Source organism: Barbatula barbatula, assembly GCF_947034865.1.
Source record: "Barbatula barbatula genome assembly, chromosome: 4".
Taxonomy (NCBI): domain Eukaryota; kingdom Metazoa; phylum Chordata; class Actinopteri; order Cypriniformes; family Nemacheilidae; genus Barbatula; species Barbatula barbatula.
Window position 1 is genome coordinate 7,104,090 of NC_136768.1, and position 23,675 is coordinate 7,127,764.

The 23,675-nt window shown below is 39.4% G+C and overlaps 3 protein-coding genes and 1 long non-coding RNA gene across 5 annotated transcripts; 1 reads left to right on the plus strand and 3 right to left on the minus strand.

Annotated features, from left to right (window-relative positions):
• Nucleotides 1–2,669: 2,669 nt before the first annotated feature.
• Nucleotides 2,670–4,107, minus strand: LOC306893425. The gene is made up of 3 exons (XR_013786567.1): nt 3,538–4,107; nt 3,316–3,457; nt 2,670–3,156 (listed from the first exon to the last, which is right to left on the minus strand). It is a non-coding gene; the product is annotated as an uncharacterized lncRNA (long non-coding RNA).
• Nucleotides 4,108–4,160: 53 nt separating this feature from the next.
• On the plus strand, nt 4,161–8,696 carry LOC306893427 (uncharacterized protein). Its single transcript, XM_079455217.1, has 6 exons — nt 4,161–4,478; nt 5,066–5,187; nt 5,503–5,651; nt 5,851–5,944; nt 6,113–6,200; nt 6,602–8,696. Exons 3-6 carry the CDS (start codon nt 5,528–5,530, stop codon nt 7,322–7,324), a joined length of 1,029 nt encoding a protein of 342 aa, XP_079311343.1. The 5' UTR covers nt 4,161–4,478; nt 5,066–5,187; nt 5,503–5,527; the 3' UTR covers nt 7,325–8,696.
• epyc (epiphycan) lies at nt 7,596–15,128 on the minus strand. The gene is made up of 9 exons (XM_079455216.1): nt 14,978–15,128; nt 12,109–12,301; nt 11,610–11,855; nt 10,569–11,345; nt 10,126–10,221; nt 9,697–9,855; nt 9,275–9,477; nt 8,950–9,045; nt 7,596–8,621 (listed from the first exon to the last, which is right to left on the minus strand). The coding sequence occupies exons 1-9, from the start codon at nt 15,125–15,127 to the stop codon at nt 8,451–8,453; spliced, it is 2,091 nt and encodes a 696-aa protein (XP_079311342.1). The 5' UTR covers nt 15,128; the 3' UTR covers nt 7,596–8,450.
• On the minus strand, nt 14,978–22,246 carry kera (keratocan). Of its 2 annotated transcripts, XM_079455219.1 has the most exons (4): nt 21,909–21,996; nt 20,100–20,968; nt 19,390–19,555; nt 14,978–15,134 (listed from the first exon to the last, which is right to left on the minus strand). In XM_079455219.1, the coding sequence occupies exons 2-3, from the start codon at nt 20,953–20,955 to the stop codon at nt 19,392–19,394; spliced, it is 1,020 nt and encodes a 339-aa protein (XP_079311345.1). In that variant the 5' UTR covers nt 20,956–20,968; nt 21,909–21,996; the 3' UTR covers nt 14,978–15,134; nt 19,390–19,391. The 2 variants fall into 2 exon arrangements, with proteins under 2 accessions (XP_079311345.1, XP_079311344.1); XM_079455218.1 differs by lacking the exon at nt 14,978–15,134 and having other exon boundaries at nt 15,707–19,555; nt 21,909–22,246.
• Between the last annotated feature and the right edge of the window lie 1,429 nt (nt 22,247–23,675).

Here is a 23,675-nt window from a genome sequence, read left to right on the forward strand (position 1 = left end):
ATTCATGCAAAACTTAATTGTTGTACATAAACAGTAGCTGAAAAGAGGCGAATCAGCCTTTAGTCACTATGACAACCGACATGCTGCGTCCTCTATTCCTATAATCTATATCAAAGTTTAGCTGTTGACAATAAACCTAAAAAAAATGTATTTGTTATACACACATGCATACACTCTCTGATTATTTCTGATTGCATATAACAATTGTTTCTGGAAAACATACTTCACAGTCAGTAAATTGAATTGGGTGCATGAAGTCATCTTCTGGCACATATTTTCTAATTTTCTTAAACAAAGGACAGACAGATTTATGATTAAACCAGCAGTGAGTTTAAGATTGTCTGAATATACTACCGTGCAGTTTAAGCCAGGACTAGGCCTTAGCTAAATTAGGATATTTGAGGCGTTTTAAAAACACACTTTACAAACAAACATTACTGTGCGCATCTTGAGACAAAACAATCGCACTGATATATTTTAAATGGGTCATATGACACTGCTAAAAGTAGTATTATCATTTGTTTAAGATGTAATGCATTCTGTATACACAATTTAAGGTCGAAAAACACAGTTTTTTCCACATACCTTGCATGATTGTATCATCTCTTTGCCCCGCCTCTCTGAAATGCACATTTTTTACAAAGCTCATGCTCAGAAGAGCGATATGTGCTTTGATTGGCCAGTTAGCCAGTGAGTAGTGATTGGTCGAAGACTGCAAACGTGTGTCGGAAATATGAAAAGCCTCTTACCATATTTGTAACTTTAGATTCCAAAGCAATTGTACTGACAATAAGCCCACCTTACTTGCCTAAACATTTGGGCGGTCTTAGTCAAATCATACCATGAACTGACGTAGATTTTTGGGGGTGTGGTTACACAAGGCGATTCAGGCAGGTCTGGGTAAGCATTTTCTTTTAGATAGAATCACATCTCTTTTTTATGTGTCTAATACATGCATGGGCGACTTATAACACACCAAAGACACAGAAAAACTCGTATTCGAGCCATACGACCCCTTTAAGATATGCAAGTGCAAGGTGTTTTCGATCAAGACGGTTCTAACATTTTAATTAGTCTGGGATTTGGCTTAAGCCCTGTCCAGGAAACCACCCCATATTATAAAGTAAGCCCCAAGCCGTTTTATGTGAGGTTAAGAGATTTGTACCATTTTTTTTAAATAATTTTTATTCTTTTTAATTTAACTCATGCCTACAACCGTATCATGCCTGCATGAATTGTTAGACAATAAAGTATTAGGGTAGGTGCGGATTAAAGATATCTTCTAAATGGACGAACAAGCCCTTTAAGATGCAATTTATACTTGTAACTTTGCTTGTCAGAATAATGGGAGAAAATCTGTAAGATGGATGGCGGAGAGACAGGCCCTCCCGCAAGGCCATGCAGGGGGACCAATAAAGACTGGCCGTGTGGCCTCACTCGAGAGCTCCATATCAATCATAATGCTCATATCTCTTACACATTGGCCCAGAGTCCAGATCCCCCATCTATTACATCTGCAGTACTCTGATGAATCTTGTCACAGATGATTTTATTGAGGGGAAAAAAGAGGGGAAATAAAGAAACGTGGAGAAAAAAGGCAGACCAACCTTGCTTTTCTTGAGGTGTATGTCCATATTAGTGTCATTTAAAACGTTTGTCAAGCCTGGCTTACAAATAACAGGCAACACTACAACACCCTAGTGTGTGTGGCACTAACACACTGACACGCCTGCTGCTAACAAATAGACCTCAAGCTTACTTTAATGTGGTAAATTGGCGCCACCTGGAGGGGTAAATAGTTAAAAACGTGCACCTGTTGGCCACATGGGTGTTTTATAACGTCCTGTGCCAAAAACAGAGCTGTGAGTCAGAAAAGGAACAACGTGTTCCTTTGCAGAAAACAATGATATACCAAGAGAGACAATTAGAGGAACTGCCGAGCAGCAGTTTCTGTTTACATTTCATTTGTTGTGCTTTGTGTACTATGTAAAATCTACAATCCCCTCATGCAAAGGTTATTATTACACAGTACTTATATGATGTTTATAATCAATGTCAAGTAATGTTTGACTCAAGTGTACAGCTAGCTTGATGTTCATAAACCAGCCGATTTATCCAGCACTGTACAGGATTTATTTTAAATGCTTTAATAAAAGTGCTGTTTGACATCCTATACAAAGACAATCAATTCTTTGCACAATAAGGGGGTTCCAAAAGTTGTTTTAACTTCATGGTTAACCCATATACTGGGTTTTTTGGAAACCACATTGATGTCTGTGTCAGACGACTATTAAAACTGGAGCTCAGTCACAAAAAACCTCGGTATATCAAACTAAATTGTTCATAATGTAATGGGGGGCATCCATAATTTCACCAAGGACTTTGAAATTCAATTTCCCTCAAGCTGACCCTGGGTTTACCACAAACAGATGTCGCAAAAGTTAACATTTACCTCCTGTATTTGGATTACGGCCTTCATCTGAGCAAATGCGACCGGCTGCAGCCCATTTAACACCAGCTGATACCACAGTGTTGTGCAAATTGTCAGATAACTGCATAACGTCTGTGGTGCGTGTCACATTACTAACATTTGCTCATGTTCCGTTGTTCGACTGAACAAAATCATTTGTAACCCATTTAAAAGGGGAAATAACAATTGACTCAATGTTGACAGTTAACAAAATAGTTTAATATTTAATACAGCCAGTATATACACAATCTTAAAAGCTTTTTCACAAATAATGATTCATACCACAGAAATTATATAAAGTTAAACACGTTGTAAAACGAATATTTTAACAGTTACCACAGGTAAAAAATTACCCAACATTGTTGATGAGGAAGCCATGCGGCTTGTCCCAAGTCTCTGACCGCGTTGGACAGACAGCTGAGAGCCACCGAGGAGGATCAGCAACCTGAAAGAGTCTCTCAAACACACATGCTTCCTATGGTATAACAGTGCATGCTCATTTTAGAAATGACATTACGACGATACTGCAACGTTCTTGGCACTTACACCACGTACACCTGAAAGGGTGAAGCGGGTTTACCTGCAGGCCACGTGGTGATGACACCGCTAGAGGCGGTCGTTGCATACGTCATCGCGCAGCTGTGACGCAGAGCGTCCGGCCTCCCTGTGTTGGAGTCTGCGCAATGCTGTGAGACAAGGAGAGCCGATGAATGAAACCACATTCAATTCAAAAGGAAAATTCAAACATTGTGCGCTCAAAGTCTCGACTAATAGCGTCAATAAAACATATCGAGCATTACATGACATTGCACAGGGGAAATAAAAGCATCGTAATGTTCACGCACATATTACGGTCAATGCTAAGAGGGCAGCGTCGTGGCCTCCTTTCGACGAAATCAAGTCAGGTTTGGTGACCAAGGACCACATCGTCAGATTTCATTCCTGAAGAACACGTTCTCGAAGTCTCTTTGTTGGAAGTCTAAAGACCTGTCGTAATCAAAGTCTGACGATGAGAAAATGTTATCGTCATGGGGAACATGACTCTGCATTGTAAAAACAGGCCTTACATCACACGCCGCCATCTGATCGGTGTAAACCAGGTCCATCAAGTACTGCGTAGTGTTTTTTGGTGCCATGGCACCAGGAGGTTGATTTCCAGAAGAGAAGTCGACAGAATCTGCCCACGGCTGAAACTTTCGTGCAGGCCAGGCGCGGATCCGTTGTCTCCTCTCGGTAAAAGCACCGTATGTTCTGGCACCGGCCTTCCCCATAAACGTGCGCAGAAAGGTTTTTCTCTTCGATTTCGACCACTTCTTATTTACAGATGTTGTGTTCGTGTCCTTCTCAAATTGTCCTTCCATTGTCATGATTTCAAGGTACATCACCAAACAAAAGAAATGTCGGTGGTTGCTCAAAAAGTTCAAAATATCACCTCGCGAATTGAAGGCAAACACAATTAAGAACAACAAAACTCCTAATCGTCCTCTTCTAAAACTAAAACCGGAGAAAATACTTTGAGCTCCTTATTCGCCAACGTACGAACGAAAAACGTGGCTAGGAAACGTGTACCTCACGTACTTATCGAACTTGCGGAAGTGACGTTTTCTTTCCTCAGCGAATCAGCGTTCACCTTTGTCAGATTCGGTTGTTGGCCGTTGCATTTGAAATCGCTCACAGCTCCTCTACTGCCACCTCTGGATTGGAGAGACCCTTTAACATAGATTTTTGTTTTTAAAATGTATCTGTGGTCTCGTTAATAATTGAACGACTGAATTATATAACGTATGAAACAAAATACGATGAGTGATTTATTGATGATATATACGAACAAACTATCGGTAAAGCAGACCGAATTGTCAAACAACCAAAGGGCGTATTTGTATTATTGCACCGCCATTTACAATACAGAATTGCCAGCGGTTTTGGAACAACAGTTTCGGGACGCGGCTTTGTAAACATGACAATTGATAACGTTAAAATTACAGAGAGCGCACCGAGTCTCATTTTAGTGAGTATCGAGATTACTACCGTTTTGTTGTAGAATTTATTGTGACATCGTGCGAGAAATTCATTGGGAAAATGCCCTCGATGCATGCTGCTCATTGAGTAGACGTGCGGATTTGAGACCAAGACAGCTGATACACAACGGGATGATTTTCGAGGCCGATAGTGATGGAATGGCTGTGCTTAACACCGCATTTTAAAATACGCATATTTTTGAGGCTTTCATGTGACAATGGAAAGGGGCTTTGTTATGAAAATCACGCAGTGTCGAATGTCTCTATGGCACAGGACCGAACGGGCTATTATAATAAATGTAACTTTATATAGACAATTCATTTTTCTCAATTTATACTACCCCTATATATATACTACTATTTAGACTACCCCCTTAGTGTTTCCACTGACCCCTTTTCTCTGAGAGTGCGTTTAAATCTAATAGAAATAATAAATGAAAACTATAAAAACACATTTTATCAGGACATTTAGCCACGAGAGTGCGTGCATCTAGCAAATTTACGTTACTTAATGTACAAGAAAATATGTAGCCTTTTATTTGCTTTTTACATTAAACGTATTGGGTTTGTGTTTCAGGTACCTCCATTCACAGATGTGGATTAAAGCGTCGATCGTCCCTCGATATCACCGCCCCTAATGTGAAACTACAGTTTTACGAAGAAAGTCATTAACGTTGTTAAAGAAGCGTATCCTGAAAGGTATAATGCGCATTTTCATTACAATTACAAAGGAACAATTCTGTGTTCAACGTAGTTTTGCAACTTAATACAACATCTGCACCCCCCTTGCGCATATAAACTATGATTTCATTACAAATGTGTTGTTGTCTGTTTCAACTTTTTAAAACGTATTATTATCGTTGTATAAATTGCTTTATTTAAACACACCTATTAAAACAGGTTTCGTAATATTTATAAAGCGTTAATCCGGGCGAACCACTAGGTGGCGGTGAGCTCACACAGGCCGCCATGAACGAGCAACAGAAGAACGTAAGCCTCCATTTTCTCTTCTAGTGCTCTTCGCTGGTGCACTAGCGCCATGAATAGCGCACTTGATGACTCAAAGACAACTGAGTCAAGTATGGACCACGAACTCTACACTGTACAGAGTCCTTCTGAGGACATTAAAGATGGCCCAGATCATGCAGAATACATTTATAAAAGTGAGTAGTATGTCGTTTGGTGTTAATATATAACATTTAGAGACACGTTTATTGTCATGAATGACAAATGTAGCATTTTGCTCCCCCCGTGAATTTCACGTGCTTGTACAAACCACGTGTCCTGCTGTTATTAACATATGCATGCCTGTTTGTGTGTGCGCGTGCGTGTGCGTGTGTGTGTGTGTGTGTGTGTTTCAAGTGTCAAATGAAGAATTTGTTAGATTCGTGAAGTTGCGTGTGACCAACGACTCACTTTTCACTGGGAAGAGAAATTCTTCTACTCTTGCTTATAGGTAATGGAACCAGTAACCGCAGTGCACACACTTACACATGCATAGGCCTAGTCGTTTGTTCATTCATTAACATTAAGTTTACAAACACATGTATACTGTAGATATTTTACTTCGACCAGCACTAGTCTCTATGTTCAAATGTGAAAAATGATTCATTCTGTGCTTTAGGGCCATCCTGAAGGAGTTGGGTCTGCAGAGAGAGATTTCTGCAAGCCAGGCAAGGAGAAAATGGGAAAACCTTAAGATGAAGTATAAGGTACGAATGTCATTTAGAATTCAAAAGTAAATATTAGTGACATGGATTGTAAATACCTTATAAATTGCTTTAAATCAACTTTTTGTTAGTTCTGTAAAAAACTCTGTTTGAACTTTAGAATTTGTAAAAACAGACTTTTTATTAATTCATACTTTGAATAAACTAATTTAAACAAGAAAATAAAACCAAACCCCTGTCAAGCGTTCCATCAGACACCATCAAAATCCTTTACACCGCACAGGATTGTGGGATATCATAGGAAGAAAAATAATCATGTACTGCCTTTAAATCCTGACTACATAAAGATCCGTATAGAGATTCCTATGCAAAAAATTGCCTTTTTACCTGTTCCATCCTCACAAGTTTCGTTCGCTCATAAAATATTCACATGTGTGTTTTAGGACATGAAGAATCCCCCACTAGGGGTATCTGTGAACCCGACCAACTGGCCCTGGTTCTCGCTGATGGACGATGCCATGGAGGGGCGACTGGTAGGAAGTGATGTTACTCTTGATACTTCCTCTCTGGGCGATGACAGCGAGTATCGCCCGAACAACTCCACACGCAGACGGAGCAAGAGAGCGCGTGAGCCGGACAGAAGCGAGATCGAGCTGTACGTCGAGGAGGATGACATAATGTCAGACGAGATGGGGCGAGACAGAGTGGAGATGGACAGAGACAGGGATGAGATGGAACAAGAAAGATCCATCCTGGAAAGCGACAAAGCGGCCATTGAATATGAGAGGATGGTCTTGGAACGAGAGAAGATGGTCCTGGATAGAGAGAGAGCAGGTGTGGAGAGAGAACTAGCAGCGTTGGACAGAGACAGGGCCTCTTTGGAAAGAGAGAAGGCTGCTGTGGAGAGGGACAGAGCATCTGTGGAGTACATCCGAGCTCAGCTGGAAAAAGAGAGAGCAATTTTAGATAGAGAAAGAGCAAAGCTTGAGCGAGAGCGAGCCATCTTAGAGCAGCAGCGTGGGACGTTTACAGGGGGCAACACGGTGGAATTGAGTGACAATCCGGAGGGAACTGACAACACCATTCCTTTGGTCATGGAACCAGCATCCTTAGAGAGGAGACAGAAATTCCTCAACCTGTTTGAAAAGCTTATCGAAAACTTCTGAAACCAAATTTATAAACAGGACCGTTTACACACATATCCAACTTTTGTACACCTTTGTTTAATGTAAAATTTAGTTTTCTGTTAGTTTCTGTTGACTTATGATTTATAGTTATGAGTTACATTCATTATAGTTGATCATATTTGTCGCTGTGTTTGTTTTACAAGTCAAGGTGTTATAAACAAGCATTTTGAAAGCTGCCAGTGTTGGTTTAATGTCTATGTCTATGTAGATTTTCAAGCTACTGTTACAAGGAAAACATTAAGCCGCCTTTGATTTAGAGAGGTCATCACAAATCTTTATTCAGGTGTGATATTTCCATACAAAACACAAAGCTGGGCTAATATTTACCACCCTCCCCCCAATCATTCTCAAACCCCTTTAGCCAGTACAACAGTTTTTAAGTGTGCGAATGCCATTATTTGGACATAAACATGGCATAACAACAACTTGACAGGTTAAACAATAAAATATTGCAGTTTTTTGTAACAAAAAAAAGACAGCTTATATATTTTATATTACAGTACAGACTTTACAACAAATTCATTGTTAGAATGCTTTGTTTTGTTGCATTGATCAAAGATTTCAAAAGGTAAATTATCTTCGAATCTTATCATAGACATTTGTTAAATTCCTTATGGCTATTGCAACCAGCTCCAAACAGGCAACATATGTTTTTGTTTTGTTAATTTAATTATTAATTAATAAAAATGTTCAGGTTCGTTAGTATTTGATAAATTAAAGACTGATTCAAAGTGATGCATGGTGTTCTGTGTTTCTAGGAGAGATTCTTTGTGAATGGTCTCTCTTGGATATGAGGGAGTACATTTATGCGATCAGTTGAACAAAATCCTTCCGTCTTTCATTCAAATGCGATTACAAACATCCTACATTGTGAAATGTATTCATACTGTGTGTATAAATACAAGCAGCAAAGGGATAGTAGTGTCCACCAGTTCTCCTGTGAAAGAGTCTGTTCATGCATTTATGCCAACTTCCTTTAAAAGACATCCATTCATATCCAAGTGTTTGCACGAGCCCAACGTTATACAAGAAGTTCTCACAGAGGAGTTTTGATCCATGTGCATACGTGTGAGTTTTGCATGTCTGCGTTTGAGTGTGTTTCATTTTAAATAAGGTTACCAACAGGTATACGTGGCAAACATATGAAGGCTTGTGGGGTTCTGCTGAGGTTGATGGGATTACCGTCCAGGCGAACGTCCTCCAGGGCATTGCGGATGTAGTTTAAGTCATGTGGATTGCAGAAAGTGTCATCGTGCATCATCTGGACATTGTTATTCTGAATGATAAAACATAAATATATTTTAAATGTATCAAACAGGTACACAGTTTTTTATTTTATTAAAAATCTTTTTAGAAATCCTAAGAATTAGAGAGCTTTTGTTTCAAAGCTTGTGTAAGTGGTACTTCATAATTTTATTTACATATTTAAAAAGTAAATTATAAAGCACCTATTACCAACATGGTAATAAATTAATTCATTGTTTACGTTATTAGTTTCCAAACAAACTGAATTGTCAACTGGTTGTTTTTAAATAAAAAAATACATGAACGTTGGCTTTGTAGATGTCCAAAAGGTGGCACTAGTGAGGTAGGAGAACCGGTACCTGTAGGTGCAAGGAGCGTAGACTGTGGGGCAAAGGAACTGGGATGTGGTCAATGTTGTTGTCTGTCAAGTAGAGGTAAAGTAGCCCTGGCATGTCCTTAAAAAAACATACATATATAAATAGGCTTTCTTTACCTGGATACGGATTATCAGCTGTGTATTGGCACTATTAGCAGTTTCCAAATTGAATTTATGCTATCTGTCAGATTTGCATTTTCATAAACTCCTTAAGCACAACAATAGCCTTTAAGATGAATCTACAAAGGTTGGACTAAAGGTTAATTGTAATTTATCCCTCCATTCAATCCTGACTCTTGTTTTTTTACCTTAAAAGCCTCTCTGTGGATGCCAGTGCTGCCCAGCTGGTTGTGGCAAGCATCAATAAGGGTCATAGAGGTTGGCAGAGCAGGAAGTTGTCTGATATTGTTCTCTCTTAATATCACCTCATCCAAAGCAGGAAGCCCAAAGAAAGCATCGTCGTCAATCTTGGAAATGGCATTGCTTGTCAGATCAATTTTCTTTAACTTGTCTTTATCGCAAAAACAAAAATAAAGCAATTTCAAATTAATTTGTGAAAATGTATGATTTACATTCAGAAAACAAAAAGATCGTATCATCAAGTGAAAGCTATACAAATGTAAAGTAATATTTGAAAATCTAATATAACATTTTCTGTCTATATAAACATGTTAACATCTCAGATCATGCATGACTTGATGACTTATGGTGTCTTTGACCAAACACATACTCAGGTTGGCGAAGTCAGACTTGCTAATCTTGGCAATTTTATTGTAGCGGGCATAGAAATGAGTGGTTTCTTTGGGAAGAGGTGGAACACGGTCCAGCCTGAGGTCATCACAGTACACGGATCCGCCCAGACACATACACAGCACACAGGTAGGCATATCTTAACACCAAACCAGCAGGTGTCACAAAAAAAAACAAAAACAAAATTTTAAAGACAAAAAGAACTGCCAGCCACTGCCAACAAAACACAAACCCTTTCACCGTTTTAGTAGTATTCATTAACAGACTTTAGAACCTTTATCTATGACAAAATGAGATAAGCAAACATTCCTTTACTAGATAATGAGGTAATTTATAAGATAATAGACTAAGCACATTTTGATATGACAAAACAAATCATTCAAATGGAATGCAGTGGTGAAATACGGACCTGGTATGTATGGGTCAATTTCAGGTACCCCTGACCCTATTTCGACCCCAGCCCCCTCCTGGGGAGTGGTCGGGGTTGTTAGGAGTATCTCCTCGTCTTGTTAGACAACAATATTAAGGTGTTAGGGAATGTATTAGCACATGGACACAGGGTGAACAATAGAACAGGACAGACAGTGATTAATACTGACATTGAGAAGTTAAAATGCATCCGTACTATTGTTATAGTGGACACCGGGGAAAATGTACACACATTTAACCAATATGAGCCAGTTAAATTAAGTTAAAGTTGCAGTCAGTGATTGGTAATACAATATGTCTGATAGTGTCTGACGTTTTTATTAAGCTGCGCCAAACTATTCTGATCCAATACAGATTGTCACAACAAAATCTGAACCTACTCCTGAAATCATTGCAGTGTATGGTGTTGATAAAGGTACTGACCTTCCTCAAGTTCAGGAAAGAATATTTCTGTTGTGACTTCTTGGGATTCAGTCAACACAGGGTCCTCTGAGCTTTCAGACTCTTCAGTTTCCACGGGATCCTCAGGGACCTCAGACTCCCCCGGTAACTCATAGGGCTCAGCCTCAACTGGCACCTCAGTTGTTACAGGCTCTCCAGACCCCTCAGGCAACCTAGAGGCCCCAGAGGTACCAGGTTCTCCAGGCACCCCAGAGGTCCCAGGCTCTCCAAACTCCTCGGGCAACCCAGAGCTGGCAGACACCTCAGGCAACCCAGAGGTCCCAGATATGTCTGGTACCCCTGAAGTCCATTGTCCTCCAGACATCTCAATAATTTCAAAGGCTCCAGACAATTCAGGTACACCAGAGGTCCCAGATGCCTCCAGAACTCCAGAAGTCCCTGATTCTCCAGAATTGTAAGGATCCCCAGAGACCCCAGACTCTCCGGACACATCAGGTACCCCAGAGGCCCCATACTCCTCAGGAACACCAGAAGCACCAGACTCTCCAGACACATCAGGGACACCAGAGGCCCCAGACACCTCAGGAACACCGGATGCACCAGACTCTCCGGACACATCAGGAACCCCAGAAGCCCCAGATTCTGCAGACCCATCAGGAACCCCAGAAGCCCCAGACTCTTGAAAATCCACAGGCTCCCCAAACTCTCCAGAAAACCCAGACTCCCCCAAAACCCCAGACTCTCCAAAATCCCCAGACGCCTCTTGTGGAGGGATTCCAAATGTTAGGAGCTCCTCCTCTTGTGAGAGACAAGGTGAGGTTGCAAGAACCAAATTAGTTTCCCCTCAACGTAGATGAAAGATGATAGCAATGCTGGCAAAGATGACAGGCTTACCAATTCAATATTAAACCAACACAGAACAGAAAATGATTCCTTCGTTTATCACTACAATGTAAGAGGTATTGATATAATGTTTTCCACGGAGAAAATCTATTTTGTGGGAATCAAGATCCCCTCTCAAGCTACATTAAAACGAGCAAACCAAAAGGCTAGAATACTAACCTTCACCTGAGAATATTATTATGCCTGAACCAGAAAGCCCAGAAACTCCAGAGACAAAATCCCCAGAGACCCCAGAACTCGAAATGTCACCAGAGGTCACCAGACCCCCAGAGCCCAAAATCTCTCCAGACCCGGAAGCTTTTTCACTGAACGAGTCCCCAGAGGCTCCAGAGCTCATTTCACCAATACCCGAAATGTCCCCAGAAATCTGAAGGATGTCAATGGGCGTCAGACGAAGCTCCTCCTCTTGTTCAAGACAAGATTAGGTGTTAGAACAGTTATTAGAATTACATTTGTGACTATGTGGACTTGTTAAAAATATGATTGGGCTGCGATGCACATAAGTTAAGTTAACAAACACATTTAACCAATCAGATTGCCAGTTAAATGGAATAAAAGCATGACATAATGGTTTGCAGGCTAGTAATGAGGATTAGCAATGTCTGTGTGTGTGGGGGGGGGGGGCAGGGGGGTAGGTGTGGGCAATAATGGTACAGACCTCCCTGTGCATGAGGGCCCATCAGAGTTCCTGACTCCCCAAACCCCGATGGGATATGATGAGGCGCCATGGGTACTTCTCTATCTTCAACTGTCCAACGTTGCTTTGGTTTTTGCTCTGCCTCTTCTTCTTCTTCCTCTATATAGGCACTATGTGAAGGGTCAGAGTCCTCATCGAGACTTAAGGTGCCTATCTGGAATGAGAGCTTAGGTAAGCATGATGTAGTTGGCAGATAAGGCCAACTTCCAGGGGACCTCAAAATAACGAATTATTCAACATTAGACAACGTTTGATTTAAAATACACTAAAATACAAAATGAAAAAAACTTTCAGTTAATGACAAGCTCTGTGGTGGAGCCTTCAAGTCAAAAAGGTTGAGCACCCCTGATCTAGAGTTAAATATAAAGAATACTTATATTGCTCTCTTTTTGCAGTCATCCATTTTATTCATTGCGAAACTACACAAGTTCACAATGCATACACTATTTATTTAAAAAAAGTGAAAAATCAAATTTTGTCTCGTCTTTGATTCCACTACAAACCAGAGAGGGGCGCTGTTAAACCATTGACGGTATCATCTCTGAATGGCTGCTATTCTCCAGGATGGTCCATGTGGAACCAAGACATACATGGTAGCAGAAAAATCTTATTTCCACATAGATTTTACCAGAAGAACTTTCTCATGTGTCTCACAAGTAAGATAAACTTAAACCCACCAAACCAAAACTATGTTGAGCTGTTAAATGCTCATTTGTAGTAAAAGGTGACGCAATGCTAATTTTGTCTATAGTCTAGCCATAAACAAAAGACAAACAGCCAAATATTTGGTCAAAACATTTACGGTTACATAGCAAATGTTTTTAACCACCAAAGTGACTTGCAAGACTAAGGAAAACAAAGTAATTGACCATTAAAAAGCAATAATACAAGAAGTGATAAACAAATACATGAAAAAAAACATTGTGTTCAGCCAGTGTTCCTTAATGTTCGTATTTCTTCATTCAAGAGTCTTTCTAGTAGACATTTTGTCATGATGCACCTTCACATGCCTTACAAGACCCTAAATGTACTTGCATTTACACTGACACCTGCAGGAAGGCATGTACGACAAGCAGCCTTCCATGCTGTGTATGGATTTGGACAAATGCAATGATTGTTTGTGATTTGGTGAACTTATGTTCTAAGCACAAAGATTCAATGTTGCATGAAAAAAACACACATATTTTCCCTAATTTAAGGGACATTATAACTTGAAACCTCTACAATATCTAGCCTTACTTATTCTACATGTGCAAACCCATTCTAGCGGTTTTAAGCTTTTTGTAAGAGATTTCTAATTTTGTATATTTCATGTTTTTGCTAGTAAATAAAATAGTAAATAAAATTACAAAATCATGTTTAAAGTGCACTGAAAAATATCAATATTACAGAGCTGGGTTGAAAAAGTATCTGAAGGAAATATTTTATGAATTATTATTTATTCCTTTCACACCTCATTTAATACCATATTTGTGGATGGTTCCCCTTATACACAAGTTAAATGATTTCTTAGAAGTCAAACCAATATTCTAGGTCAACTTCCAATTCTCAGCAGAGCAAGAACAAATATTTTCGCAATTTATGAAACATTCACAATATCCTAAAGAGCTTAGATAAACAGCTTACACAAGGTCTGATGTAACCAAGGCATGCTTCTGATTGTAGGTTTAACTACATAACATTCACATCAGGATCAAGTTAAGTCTCTTGGCTTCAATTTGTTTCTTATTTCAAAGCCGTCTTGTCTTGTGCCAGTCAAACATACTTTTGGTTTGTCTCTATTTTCATGCTGAAGATTATGTTTATGAACATTGCATAAAAAGAAAACAACAAAAGACAATAATCTATAAAATGACAAGCATATATAGCCAGTTACAATAACTATCAGGTACACGGCATCTAGCAAACAAAGTTATCCCATTGCTTTATGTCACTTAAGTGAAATCATTCAGCATACAAGTATGACTAGTGTTGTAAATCTACTGCTTATGAGTATACTTCAGTACAGTTCAAAAATGCCAATGTCTACTTTTCCTTCCATCAGGTTGTGCCAGTGGAAAATTTTGTTGGCCAATACTGTTGTGTAGAATGTGAGAGTTGAATTCACACTCAGCAACATCTGGTCTGTCCATCATACAAATGTTATGCCCAAGGGAGGTATTTGTTATGTGAAGCATGTCGTGGATTTACTTTTTCATTTCATAAATAGTGCAATGACTAAATACCAGTGCTTGTGGAATGCTAGGTGGGTCTTGGGGATGTCAAAAGACTGATAAACATGTGATATAATGGGGTAATCAGGTCTGTGTGCATTACAGACCTTAAATACTAAATATAACATCGCCAACATTGGCTATACATAGCTTAAAAATATGCAAACATGCAATACATTCCATCTCATAGAAAACTCATGCTTCACTGATGAAAGGGACCGATATCAGGCATACGTGGCCTCCGTGACCGACCCTAAAGCACAGCAGCTGGGTTAAAAATGTTTCGAAATGAAAATCACAAAACAGCAATGCGAATGAAAAGCAAAGTCAAACACCCCAAAGCAAAACTGCTGCAATACATTCCTGCATGACAACTAGACCTGAACCCAATGCTTGTGCACAATTTATCAGTTTGTGCATTCCACTAGGAATCAAACCATTTCAGCTTTAACCGAACTATGGCGATAGATGTGTACATAGAAAAATAAATACTAATTTTAATTCAAAATCTAACAGAGAGGGTGTTCAAGGAAACCATGGCAACAACAAAGTGATCTTTATGAGAAAATCTATGATGATACAAAAATGGCCCTTTGAAGTCATACTGAATCTCTCACCTGTGGTTCATCAAAGTCTAAGAGGTTCACATCTAGATCCACATCATAGTTGTTGCTGTCGTAGTTGTCCAGTTCTGCTTGCCGGGCATATCTGGGGGGAGAGGCTGCCGCCACACTCAGTACAAGAAGTCCCCACACCAACATAACCATCTTCCTGCTGGACACAGAATCAGACAACTTAAGGACTATTATGAGATGTTTCGTAGAATTAATAGTAGAGCATCAGTGGCAATACAAAGTGAATAAATAGATTATGATTATACAAACCATTTATTATGCCATTGTAATATAATATGATTATATTTATTATAGCATTATATGCTTTTCACTTCCCACATCATACTACCAAAGAACTCTTTGACCCAGGTTTCCACAGAAAGGAGCCCCAGAGCCACAATTGCTTGGGTTGGCTGTGGTGCATCTGAAATATGCTCAAAAACCTTCTGGCTCACCAAATATATATGCACACCATTGAAGATAAAGTTGCCCCCCTAAAATGCACGTTTAAAATAATTGCCAAAACAGTAGAAATATGCCGAGCCAGAGATTCATAAATAATTTTCAGCTAAATAGTAAATAGAGTCTCTGCAGAGTTCTGTGGCTAGTGGAATACAAACTATTGGTCTGTTCATTTCTGAGGCTGGAGAAAGGTCAGAGGTGAGATGGTGACATCATAAAAGGTTTCTTTTCCAACATAATGATGACCTTTTTTTTTGTTTGTTTGTTTTTGTAAATGTCACACATTGTAAACTAAAAACACTGTAAAAACCGCATCTATAAGTACATATAACATCACATATTAAACATTTTAACCGTTCAAATCATTTTGCACATTGTCAATTATTAGCATAAGAATTCAAGTTGAACGGAGAACAGGAGAGGATGTCTTTCAAAATATATTGTATAAAGGGGCGATGAGTGACTGATGTGATGAAAGAGAGGGGGCGAGGTTCATGCGCAGAGATTATGGATGAGGTTCTGGTCCTCAGGGTGAGATGGAGAGAGCTAAGCAAGGGAAAGTGAGGCAAAGGAGAGCGAGACCTCTGACAGAGACTCTTTATGAGAGTCTGTCTCCTCGTTCAAGCTCGAAATTCCACCGAGATCTGTGGACAGGAGGGCAGTGAGTTATGATCTCTTTGTATCTCTCTCTCTCTTTCACAAACACAAGCACACACACACACCTCATTGCAGAGAGATACTGTGCATCTATTTATTTAGCAATAAATAATTTCCCTGTGTGTTTCTGACTGCCAATCATTTCATGGGATGAAACACTTTAATCTTACAGTCAAAAACATCACCGCATCAATGAAATAAATCGCCTCTTGTTGAGACTCACAGTGTTCAAGTGGCTGACAGTTTCAAACTCAACAGAAAAATGCTGAAAGAGAGACTATACTGCACACAGTGCTTGGCTTTTACACACTCTGGGCAGTATTTGCAGTGTGCGGACCCCGTCTGAGTATGTGTGTGTGTGTGTGTGTGTGTGTGTAAGCAACTGTCCTAATGTTGTTTTTGGCTTTTCCTTCCAGCATTCCGCATGGTCATTGATTTTCCGATTTCTTCCTCTCTTGTGATCGCGCCAATACTGGCAAATATCATTAGGGATTCAACGTCACTTCCAATAAGAAAAAAGATGTTCTGCTTCAGCAGAAACACTGTTCAAAATCCTTACCGCGAATGAGCTAAATGTAAAATCAAAAGCTCAGAAAGCAAAGGTACGTCTGTCAGATCTAAACATATTCTTTTGAAAAAACATCAGATAAACGTCTTAGAAAAAGCAATTTTACATACATTATAAATCATAAACATCTTAAACGTCTGACACGAAACGTTACAGAGACATATTGAAGATGAGCAAACAATAAAAAAAGACCGACATCAAATAGACGTCTTTGAGATGTATGTGTGCTATCAGGGAGTCTAGCGCCCATTTCATTTCTCTAGTCACATTTTTTGCTTATCCCTTTTAGGCAAAATAAATAACAAATAATTTAATTATTAAATGTCAACCATATCATCACATCTAATACTTCACTAATTTTGCTCAAACCCACGAAAGCAAAAATAAAAGAGTGCACATGAATTTCTCCCATCACCAAACAGGCCACATAAGCTTATGCTTAACCGTCATATATTAACATGCTATTATAAGTAAAAAAAAAATTAAGACCAACAAGAACAAATGCAACATACCCATATTTTGTATAATTAAACCAGGCATTCACAAAAAAAGGTCTTAATACTATCAGTCAGGTGTATTTTAGCTTAGCAATTATGCATTAGTGCCAGTGACCCCAAGATAATTGAACCTATAAGCAATAGGTGAAGTCCTTCGGTCTCATCCCTTCTCTAAAGCATATTACCAGCGTATAGAAGCACAGGGAGCCCTTACCTCTTTCTCCTTCTTTCCCAAATGGTCCTGCTCTTCAGATCGGACAGGCAGAGGGTTGGTGGGCCTGGCCAATGGCAACCGGTCACTAACGGTAGCTGTGAGAACACAAGTGTGTGTCTGTGTATCTGTATCGGTGCGTGCGTTGAGGTGTTTAAAGGTGTGACGTGTACGTGTCCGTGCACCCCCGTACCTGTCCTCGTGTGTGAAGGTAAGAAATGAGACAGAGAAAAGTGAGAGATTGGGTTTTGGTCCCATCTACACCAGTGCCCACCCCATACCACGCTGCATTACACACTCATACACACTAAAAGACCACATGGCACACAATCCGCACACTGACAGGCTCCCAGCCGCGAAAAAGCCTTTCATCTGTAACAACCCTCTTTGTTTTTTGTTTCCTGAAGAGACAGATAAGTAATTCAGTTCTAAATATGAGATATTTGTCTTTCTTTTCCTGAGGTGAGCGAGAGGCATGCTCTGCTTTCATGTATGGATCTGCAGGGCCCCTGCACACAATGGGCCCTCTGTGAGATTCTCTGTTAGCGGAGCACTGAGAGGGAGAAAAGGCCTTCATTCTGTTCTGCGCCAGAGCTCGGCGCTAAACGCTAACCTTGAACACACCGCAGATGCAGACTTGCTACCTTTCAGGAAGAGCAGTACCAATATCTGCTGGATGTTTTTAAAGGCCTCAAATAATTCTTTGTCTTTCTGTCACCTCCCGCAAAGTAACAAGAAACTAATTCACATGTTGGCCTCATTTACAGCAGGCATTTAGGATTTGTGCATCTCCAAACCATTTATAATGTCAAATTATTTAGACTATAAACATGATAGTGTCAATCGAAAACAATTTAATCAAGAACCTCGAACAGAAGGTAATTATCTTGAATTATGCCTGTGACAAAACACAGCTCTCGGAGTTGGTAGACATTTATTTTTCCTCTTTTTGCTACAATGAGTGCAGTGTATATTGAAAAACATTGTGCGTTGAAAAAGAATATTAACATCTAGTATCTAGAATATTCACTGGTAGTACCATCGTCATGCTACGCTAATGCTTACCATGCAAATACAGTCACAGTATGTCTGCCTGTCCCAAAATGACTGTTAGTTTAAAATAACAATGACAAATAGTTGTCGTAATATCTTGAAAACTAGTTTATGTCACATTTGTCAGGAAATGACTTTTGTACCAACACGCTGGAACATATTGATTGTAAAATGATGTAAAAAAACAAAAAATTACGGGAATACGTTATTAGTTTCTTTAAGAAAGTAATTCAAGCAATTTAAGAATAGATATAAGTTGTGCAATAAGTTGTGCAACAACATGCTGTTTGACATTTAAACAAAAAATTCCGTCCAAACTTGATCTAATCTTTAGATTACACTTACATTTTTAACAGATAGGCTACCTAATGCTATTTTTCACCAAGCAGGCTTGCTAGTTCTCCATTTATATCAAATGAAAGGAAGGCACTGTGGTTTTACAATAGATCCACATGAGGAACCATTTAATGAACCAGTCAAATTAATTTCTACCCTACTGAAAAGACCAGCATAGATTAATACCTGTTCGTGTTTTGTTTAGGATGATGGTTTGAATCGGGTGTTGGTGTTTCCACCAGTTTTTAGATCAACCCGCTTCACCAAAATACCATGGTGGTTGACAGTTGCTGGTTAAAGTATGACTATGCTGGCCCACAAAGCTAGCCCAGCAAAAACCAGTCTCCATTTTGTCCATCATGACAATAAATGACGGTTTACATTAATGCAACATTTTCAGTAGGGAATTAACTAACAAAGTTAATTTTTTATAGATAGATAGATAGATAGATAGATAGATAGATAGATAGATAGATAGATAGATAGATAGATAGATAGATAGATAGATAGATAGATAGATAGATAGATAGATAGATAGATAGATAGATAGATAGATAGATAGATAGATAGATTCCATTCACATTTAGATCTGGTTAATGTTATGGACAGGAGTGTCTCATTGGCGTCACACCTTTATATCACAATCGCCCTGAGGAGACGGAAACACATCATCAGATCTCGTTGAATTGGGGGCTTGATCTCGTTACCATCAAGGCGAAGGTAGCGCAGACGAGGACCATTGTCGCTTAAGTAGTCATCAAGTACCCCAGGTGGACAAATATCAGAGCTGTTCACACCTATGGAAATTAAAGAAATATTCATATATATTCATACATTTTTATAAATATAGATGTATAATATGGAAGGATAAATATATGATGCCTTTTTTAAAGTCATCCTGAAATCAAACACGGAAAATTCTAAGTGTTTTACACAGCGTTGCAGTGATTATAAATGATTTATCTGTGGACATCATTTTTTTGAATTCATTTGTACTTGTCATCTTTAATCAAAAACATTAAGCTCCTCTCCCACTCTCATCCACAACACTTCACCACATGACGTAAGCAACAAAAAAGAGGTCGGACTATAATCCCTCTCCAATGGTCAGGCATTTTTTGCTCTCCCCTCCAGGCCCAATTTATAACAAACCAATCAAAAAGGGTAGGGCAAAATAATGCCCCGCCCTACGTTTTTTCTAATTTCAGAAAAGAAGTCAATCGCAGCTTCCGTTTCATGGTGACTTGAATGCATGCATTTTCAACATCGACATTCAACTGTGCCATTTGTTACAAGGGCTTGTCCAGTGACATTTAATAAAACGACTGCTTGTGGACTTACTTTTGATTCTGTTGTGATCCAGATGCAGGTGTTCCAGTCCAGGGGAGATGACGGGTATGTCAGTGAACTGGTTGTAAGAAAGCTGTAGGTCCAGTATGCTGGAAACATTAAAAACTGTTTTTGGGATGCCTCCATTTGCCAGTTTATTACGGTTGAGCCTGAGAGACGACACCTTGGGAAGACTCTTGAAGTACTCGGCAGGAATCTTTTCAATATTGTTGCTGTCCAGAAAGATCTGCTTGGTTGTGGGTGGCAGACCAAGGGGCATGCTGTTCAGTTGATTCTTTGCTAAGTTGATCTGGACCAAGTTGCTCAGACCTTTCAGGGTGCCCTCTGTCACTGCGTCATCCTGCAGCTTGTTGCTTTGTAGATCCAGCAAGGTAAGATGGTCCATCCCAGAAAAAACTCCAGGTGGGATCTTTGAGATTTTGTTCCGGGAGAGCCGTAGCTGTTCTAAATTGCTGGGCAGAGGAGATGGAATGGAAGTCAGCAAGTTGTCCTCCATGTACAGGTGTAAAAGGTTGGGTAAGGCCTTGAGAGTATCAGCCTCCACGCTTGTAATTTTGTTGCGGTTGAGGTTGATCCACCTTAGTTGTGTGGCGTTGCTCAGAGATTCAGCTGAAACCACATCGATGAGGTTATTCTGAAGGTACAGGTACAAGGTGTACGGAGGAATGATGGGTATACGTTTCAAGCTCTTGTTGTCACAGTAAACGGCATTGGGAAAGTTTGGGGGGCAGCGGCACTCTTTAGGACATGCTTGGAGCTGGGATATCAGGTGCTCGTAGGGCATTTCCTGAGTCCTGACTTGGCCTACTGAAAGTAGGGCCAGACATGCAACAATGAGCCACAACATGGTTAGGTTCAACCTACAAAATAGACGAGAAAACTAATTAGAAAGGTCTTTATAACAAAATCAAACAACAAATGTATACTGTTTTTTATTGGAAATGTTAAATAGTCTTTAGTTTGATTTAGAGTTGTCCTAATCATCGTGAGACATCTACCCTACATTTCCCCAGGTCAGACTAAGTGGATAAACTCATTAAGAATAAAAACAGGAAGATCCTTTGGTTAAAATTATCACGCCCTGTGTCTCCTAAGAAGTAATCTTCTTAAACTTAGAATGCTTTGCCGGGTCAACTTGAATTGCCTTAAGCCTGACATGGTACTTCTTCATCTTCGTCTTCTTTCAGAAGTCTTGAAAACATCTTATAAAGTTTCTCAATAGCCTGGCTTACATTTCAAAATAACAGGCCCTGACACTAGAGAGACATTCCAATTGATTAAACGCTTCACCTGAGCTTTCTCAAGCAGCATCTAATTTACAGCTATATGATACTCATTAATATGAGGTTTTTGCTGAAACATTCTTATTTCTGCTGACACCCACATTTTCTCTGGGCTAGAATGTCTTCTGTAAGCAAAAACGGATCAAGAAATAATAAGTTAACACATTTTCAGAACTCCATAGCAGAGCTTTCTCATCTGGTAGTGTTTTAAATTTCTGATCTGGTTGCTGTCAGGAGATCATTTTTACAGGCAACCAGTAAAGATCAAGTCCTGAATACTTAATCAGGTGGAGCCAACTTGACCTGTGAAGATCAAAACGACAAGAGTTTTAAATCATGATCTCCACCTCCGTCTTTTGCTGTGTCAGTTCTGATAACAGCTGCATTAAAATATAACTCATATTGTTACCTCACATGCCCTGACATACCTGTATGCTGACATACCTGGATCACCCATATTCCTCAAACCATTTCACTTGAATGTTAATGCCAACATTACCAATAATTTGGGACTTACCCTTGTTTTCTTGTCACTTGAAACTGCACGAAGGGTTGCTATGGGTATGAATGTCTCAACTCTGAGCTACCTTGCCTTCTTCTTCCTCTATTTGTAGTGTCAATGGCACTTCATAAACCTCTTAAAGACAGTCACACTGGACACAATCTTAACCAATCACAGCCCATTGAGATCAAGAATTGTAATCCTGTGGTCATAGATTGTGATTAAACTGGCATGTTGGCCAGAAAATGTCATGGGCCTTGGCCCATTAAAATGAGGTTAATACAGTCTAATCCATACAGATCCTTCAGCCTATTCCTTATCCTCCCTCACACCAACATTCATCTTTGTCAGGCAGAGAGAACTCAGACTAGACACGAGTCTGTGACAGATGCAAAACTATATGTAGCTTTCGCTTGATCTTGAACCTTAAGGCTAGTAAGGGCCAAAGTACAAATTCAAAGCACAACTTCGGTGCCAAAAAATTAACTAACCAACCAACCATCTCCCCATCCATCAAATAAATCCTCCCTTTAAAAAGTAGTTTATAAACTCCTTCTTCCAGATTGACTGTAAAATGACAATTTATCATTTATTTCAGTTTAGAAATTTGCAGCAAAATCAAGTCCCCATGAGAGCACCAGTCTCCGTTCAAAAGTAGAGATGAAATATGCACATGTACCCACATATGTTGTCACTCACTGACTGCCAAGGGGTGATCTTTATTTGTCATTACTTGTTCTCAATTCCACTGACGGCAACAAACATCTTGCTGTGCCATTTTAAATCCCCGTGAATGGCTTTTCCTACCTCAATCGATCAGCAGTAATCGAGTCTCTTACCCAACATCCTGTGTAAGGGAAGGTGCAGCACTTTGTCAGAACCAGTGGCCTAAAGGACAAAACGTACAGTATATACACCAAGCTAATGCCATTACAGATTTAAAGCCCATTATTCACAGGAAGCCTTAAGATATCTAATCACCGAATACGTCTGCCACAAAGTCTACAACAGTGCGGCTAAGAGCAATAAAGGCTGTGACATAGAGACCATGACAAGGGTTCATTCAACTAACTGCAGTGCTTATAAAAGCTTATAATAATGTATTCTGATCATTTCTATAATGATTATAATACAAGGCAAGAAGACAAGTTCAATGTCAATCTAAAATCTCAAATTAAAAGGGGGAGAAGGTAACACACAAAATTCAAACTTTTCCTGTCAGACTCGTTTGTTTTGTTTTTTGTGTTTTATGTTATGAGAAGTTATGAGCGGTGAGGCAATGCAATTTACTGTTTCAGAGTCAAACTTGTAGCTGAATAGCTGTCTCGAGGCAACAAGAGGCCCAGTTTAACTGTTAAGTGCTAAAGGCTAACACTGAGTATACTGCAACATCTATGACCTATATCTATAAGCACTAGAACTTGATCTTTAGGGTTGGTACACCAAAAATTGAATGATATTCTTTCTTCGTCATAGAATAACAAAAAGTTAGTGTGTGTTTGTAATCTTATAATTTTATTTTTACACATTCAATTTATTGTGAAATATAGATGGTTTCAAAGCAACAACATTAACAAATGCATACACACATTTGTGGACGGATATTAACTTGCGGTACACATTCACTAAGAATGGAGTGCCTAGATTATTTCTGATAACAAGCAAAAGAAACAGAGAAGAACCGTTACTTGCCTAAACGTGGGATTTTTTTCAAATTTTGGTTCCCAGAATGCTTTGCATGAGGCTGTCATTTTGTTGTTATTTTCTGTAAGGATAAAGAAT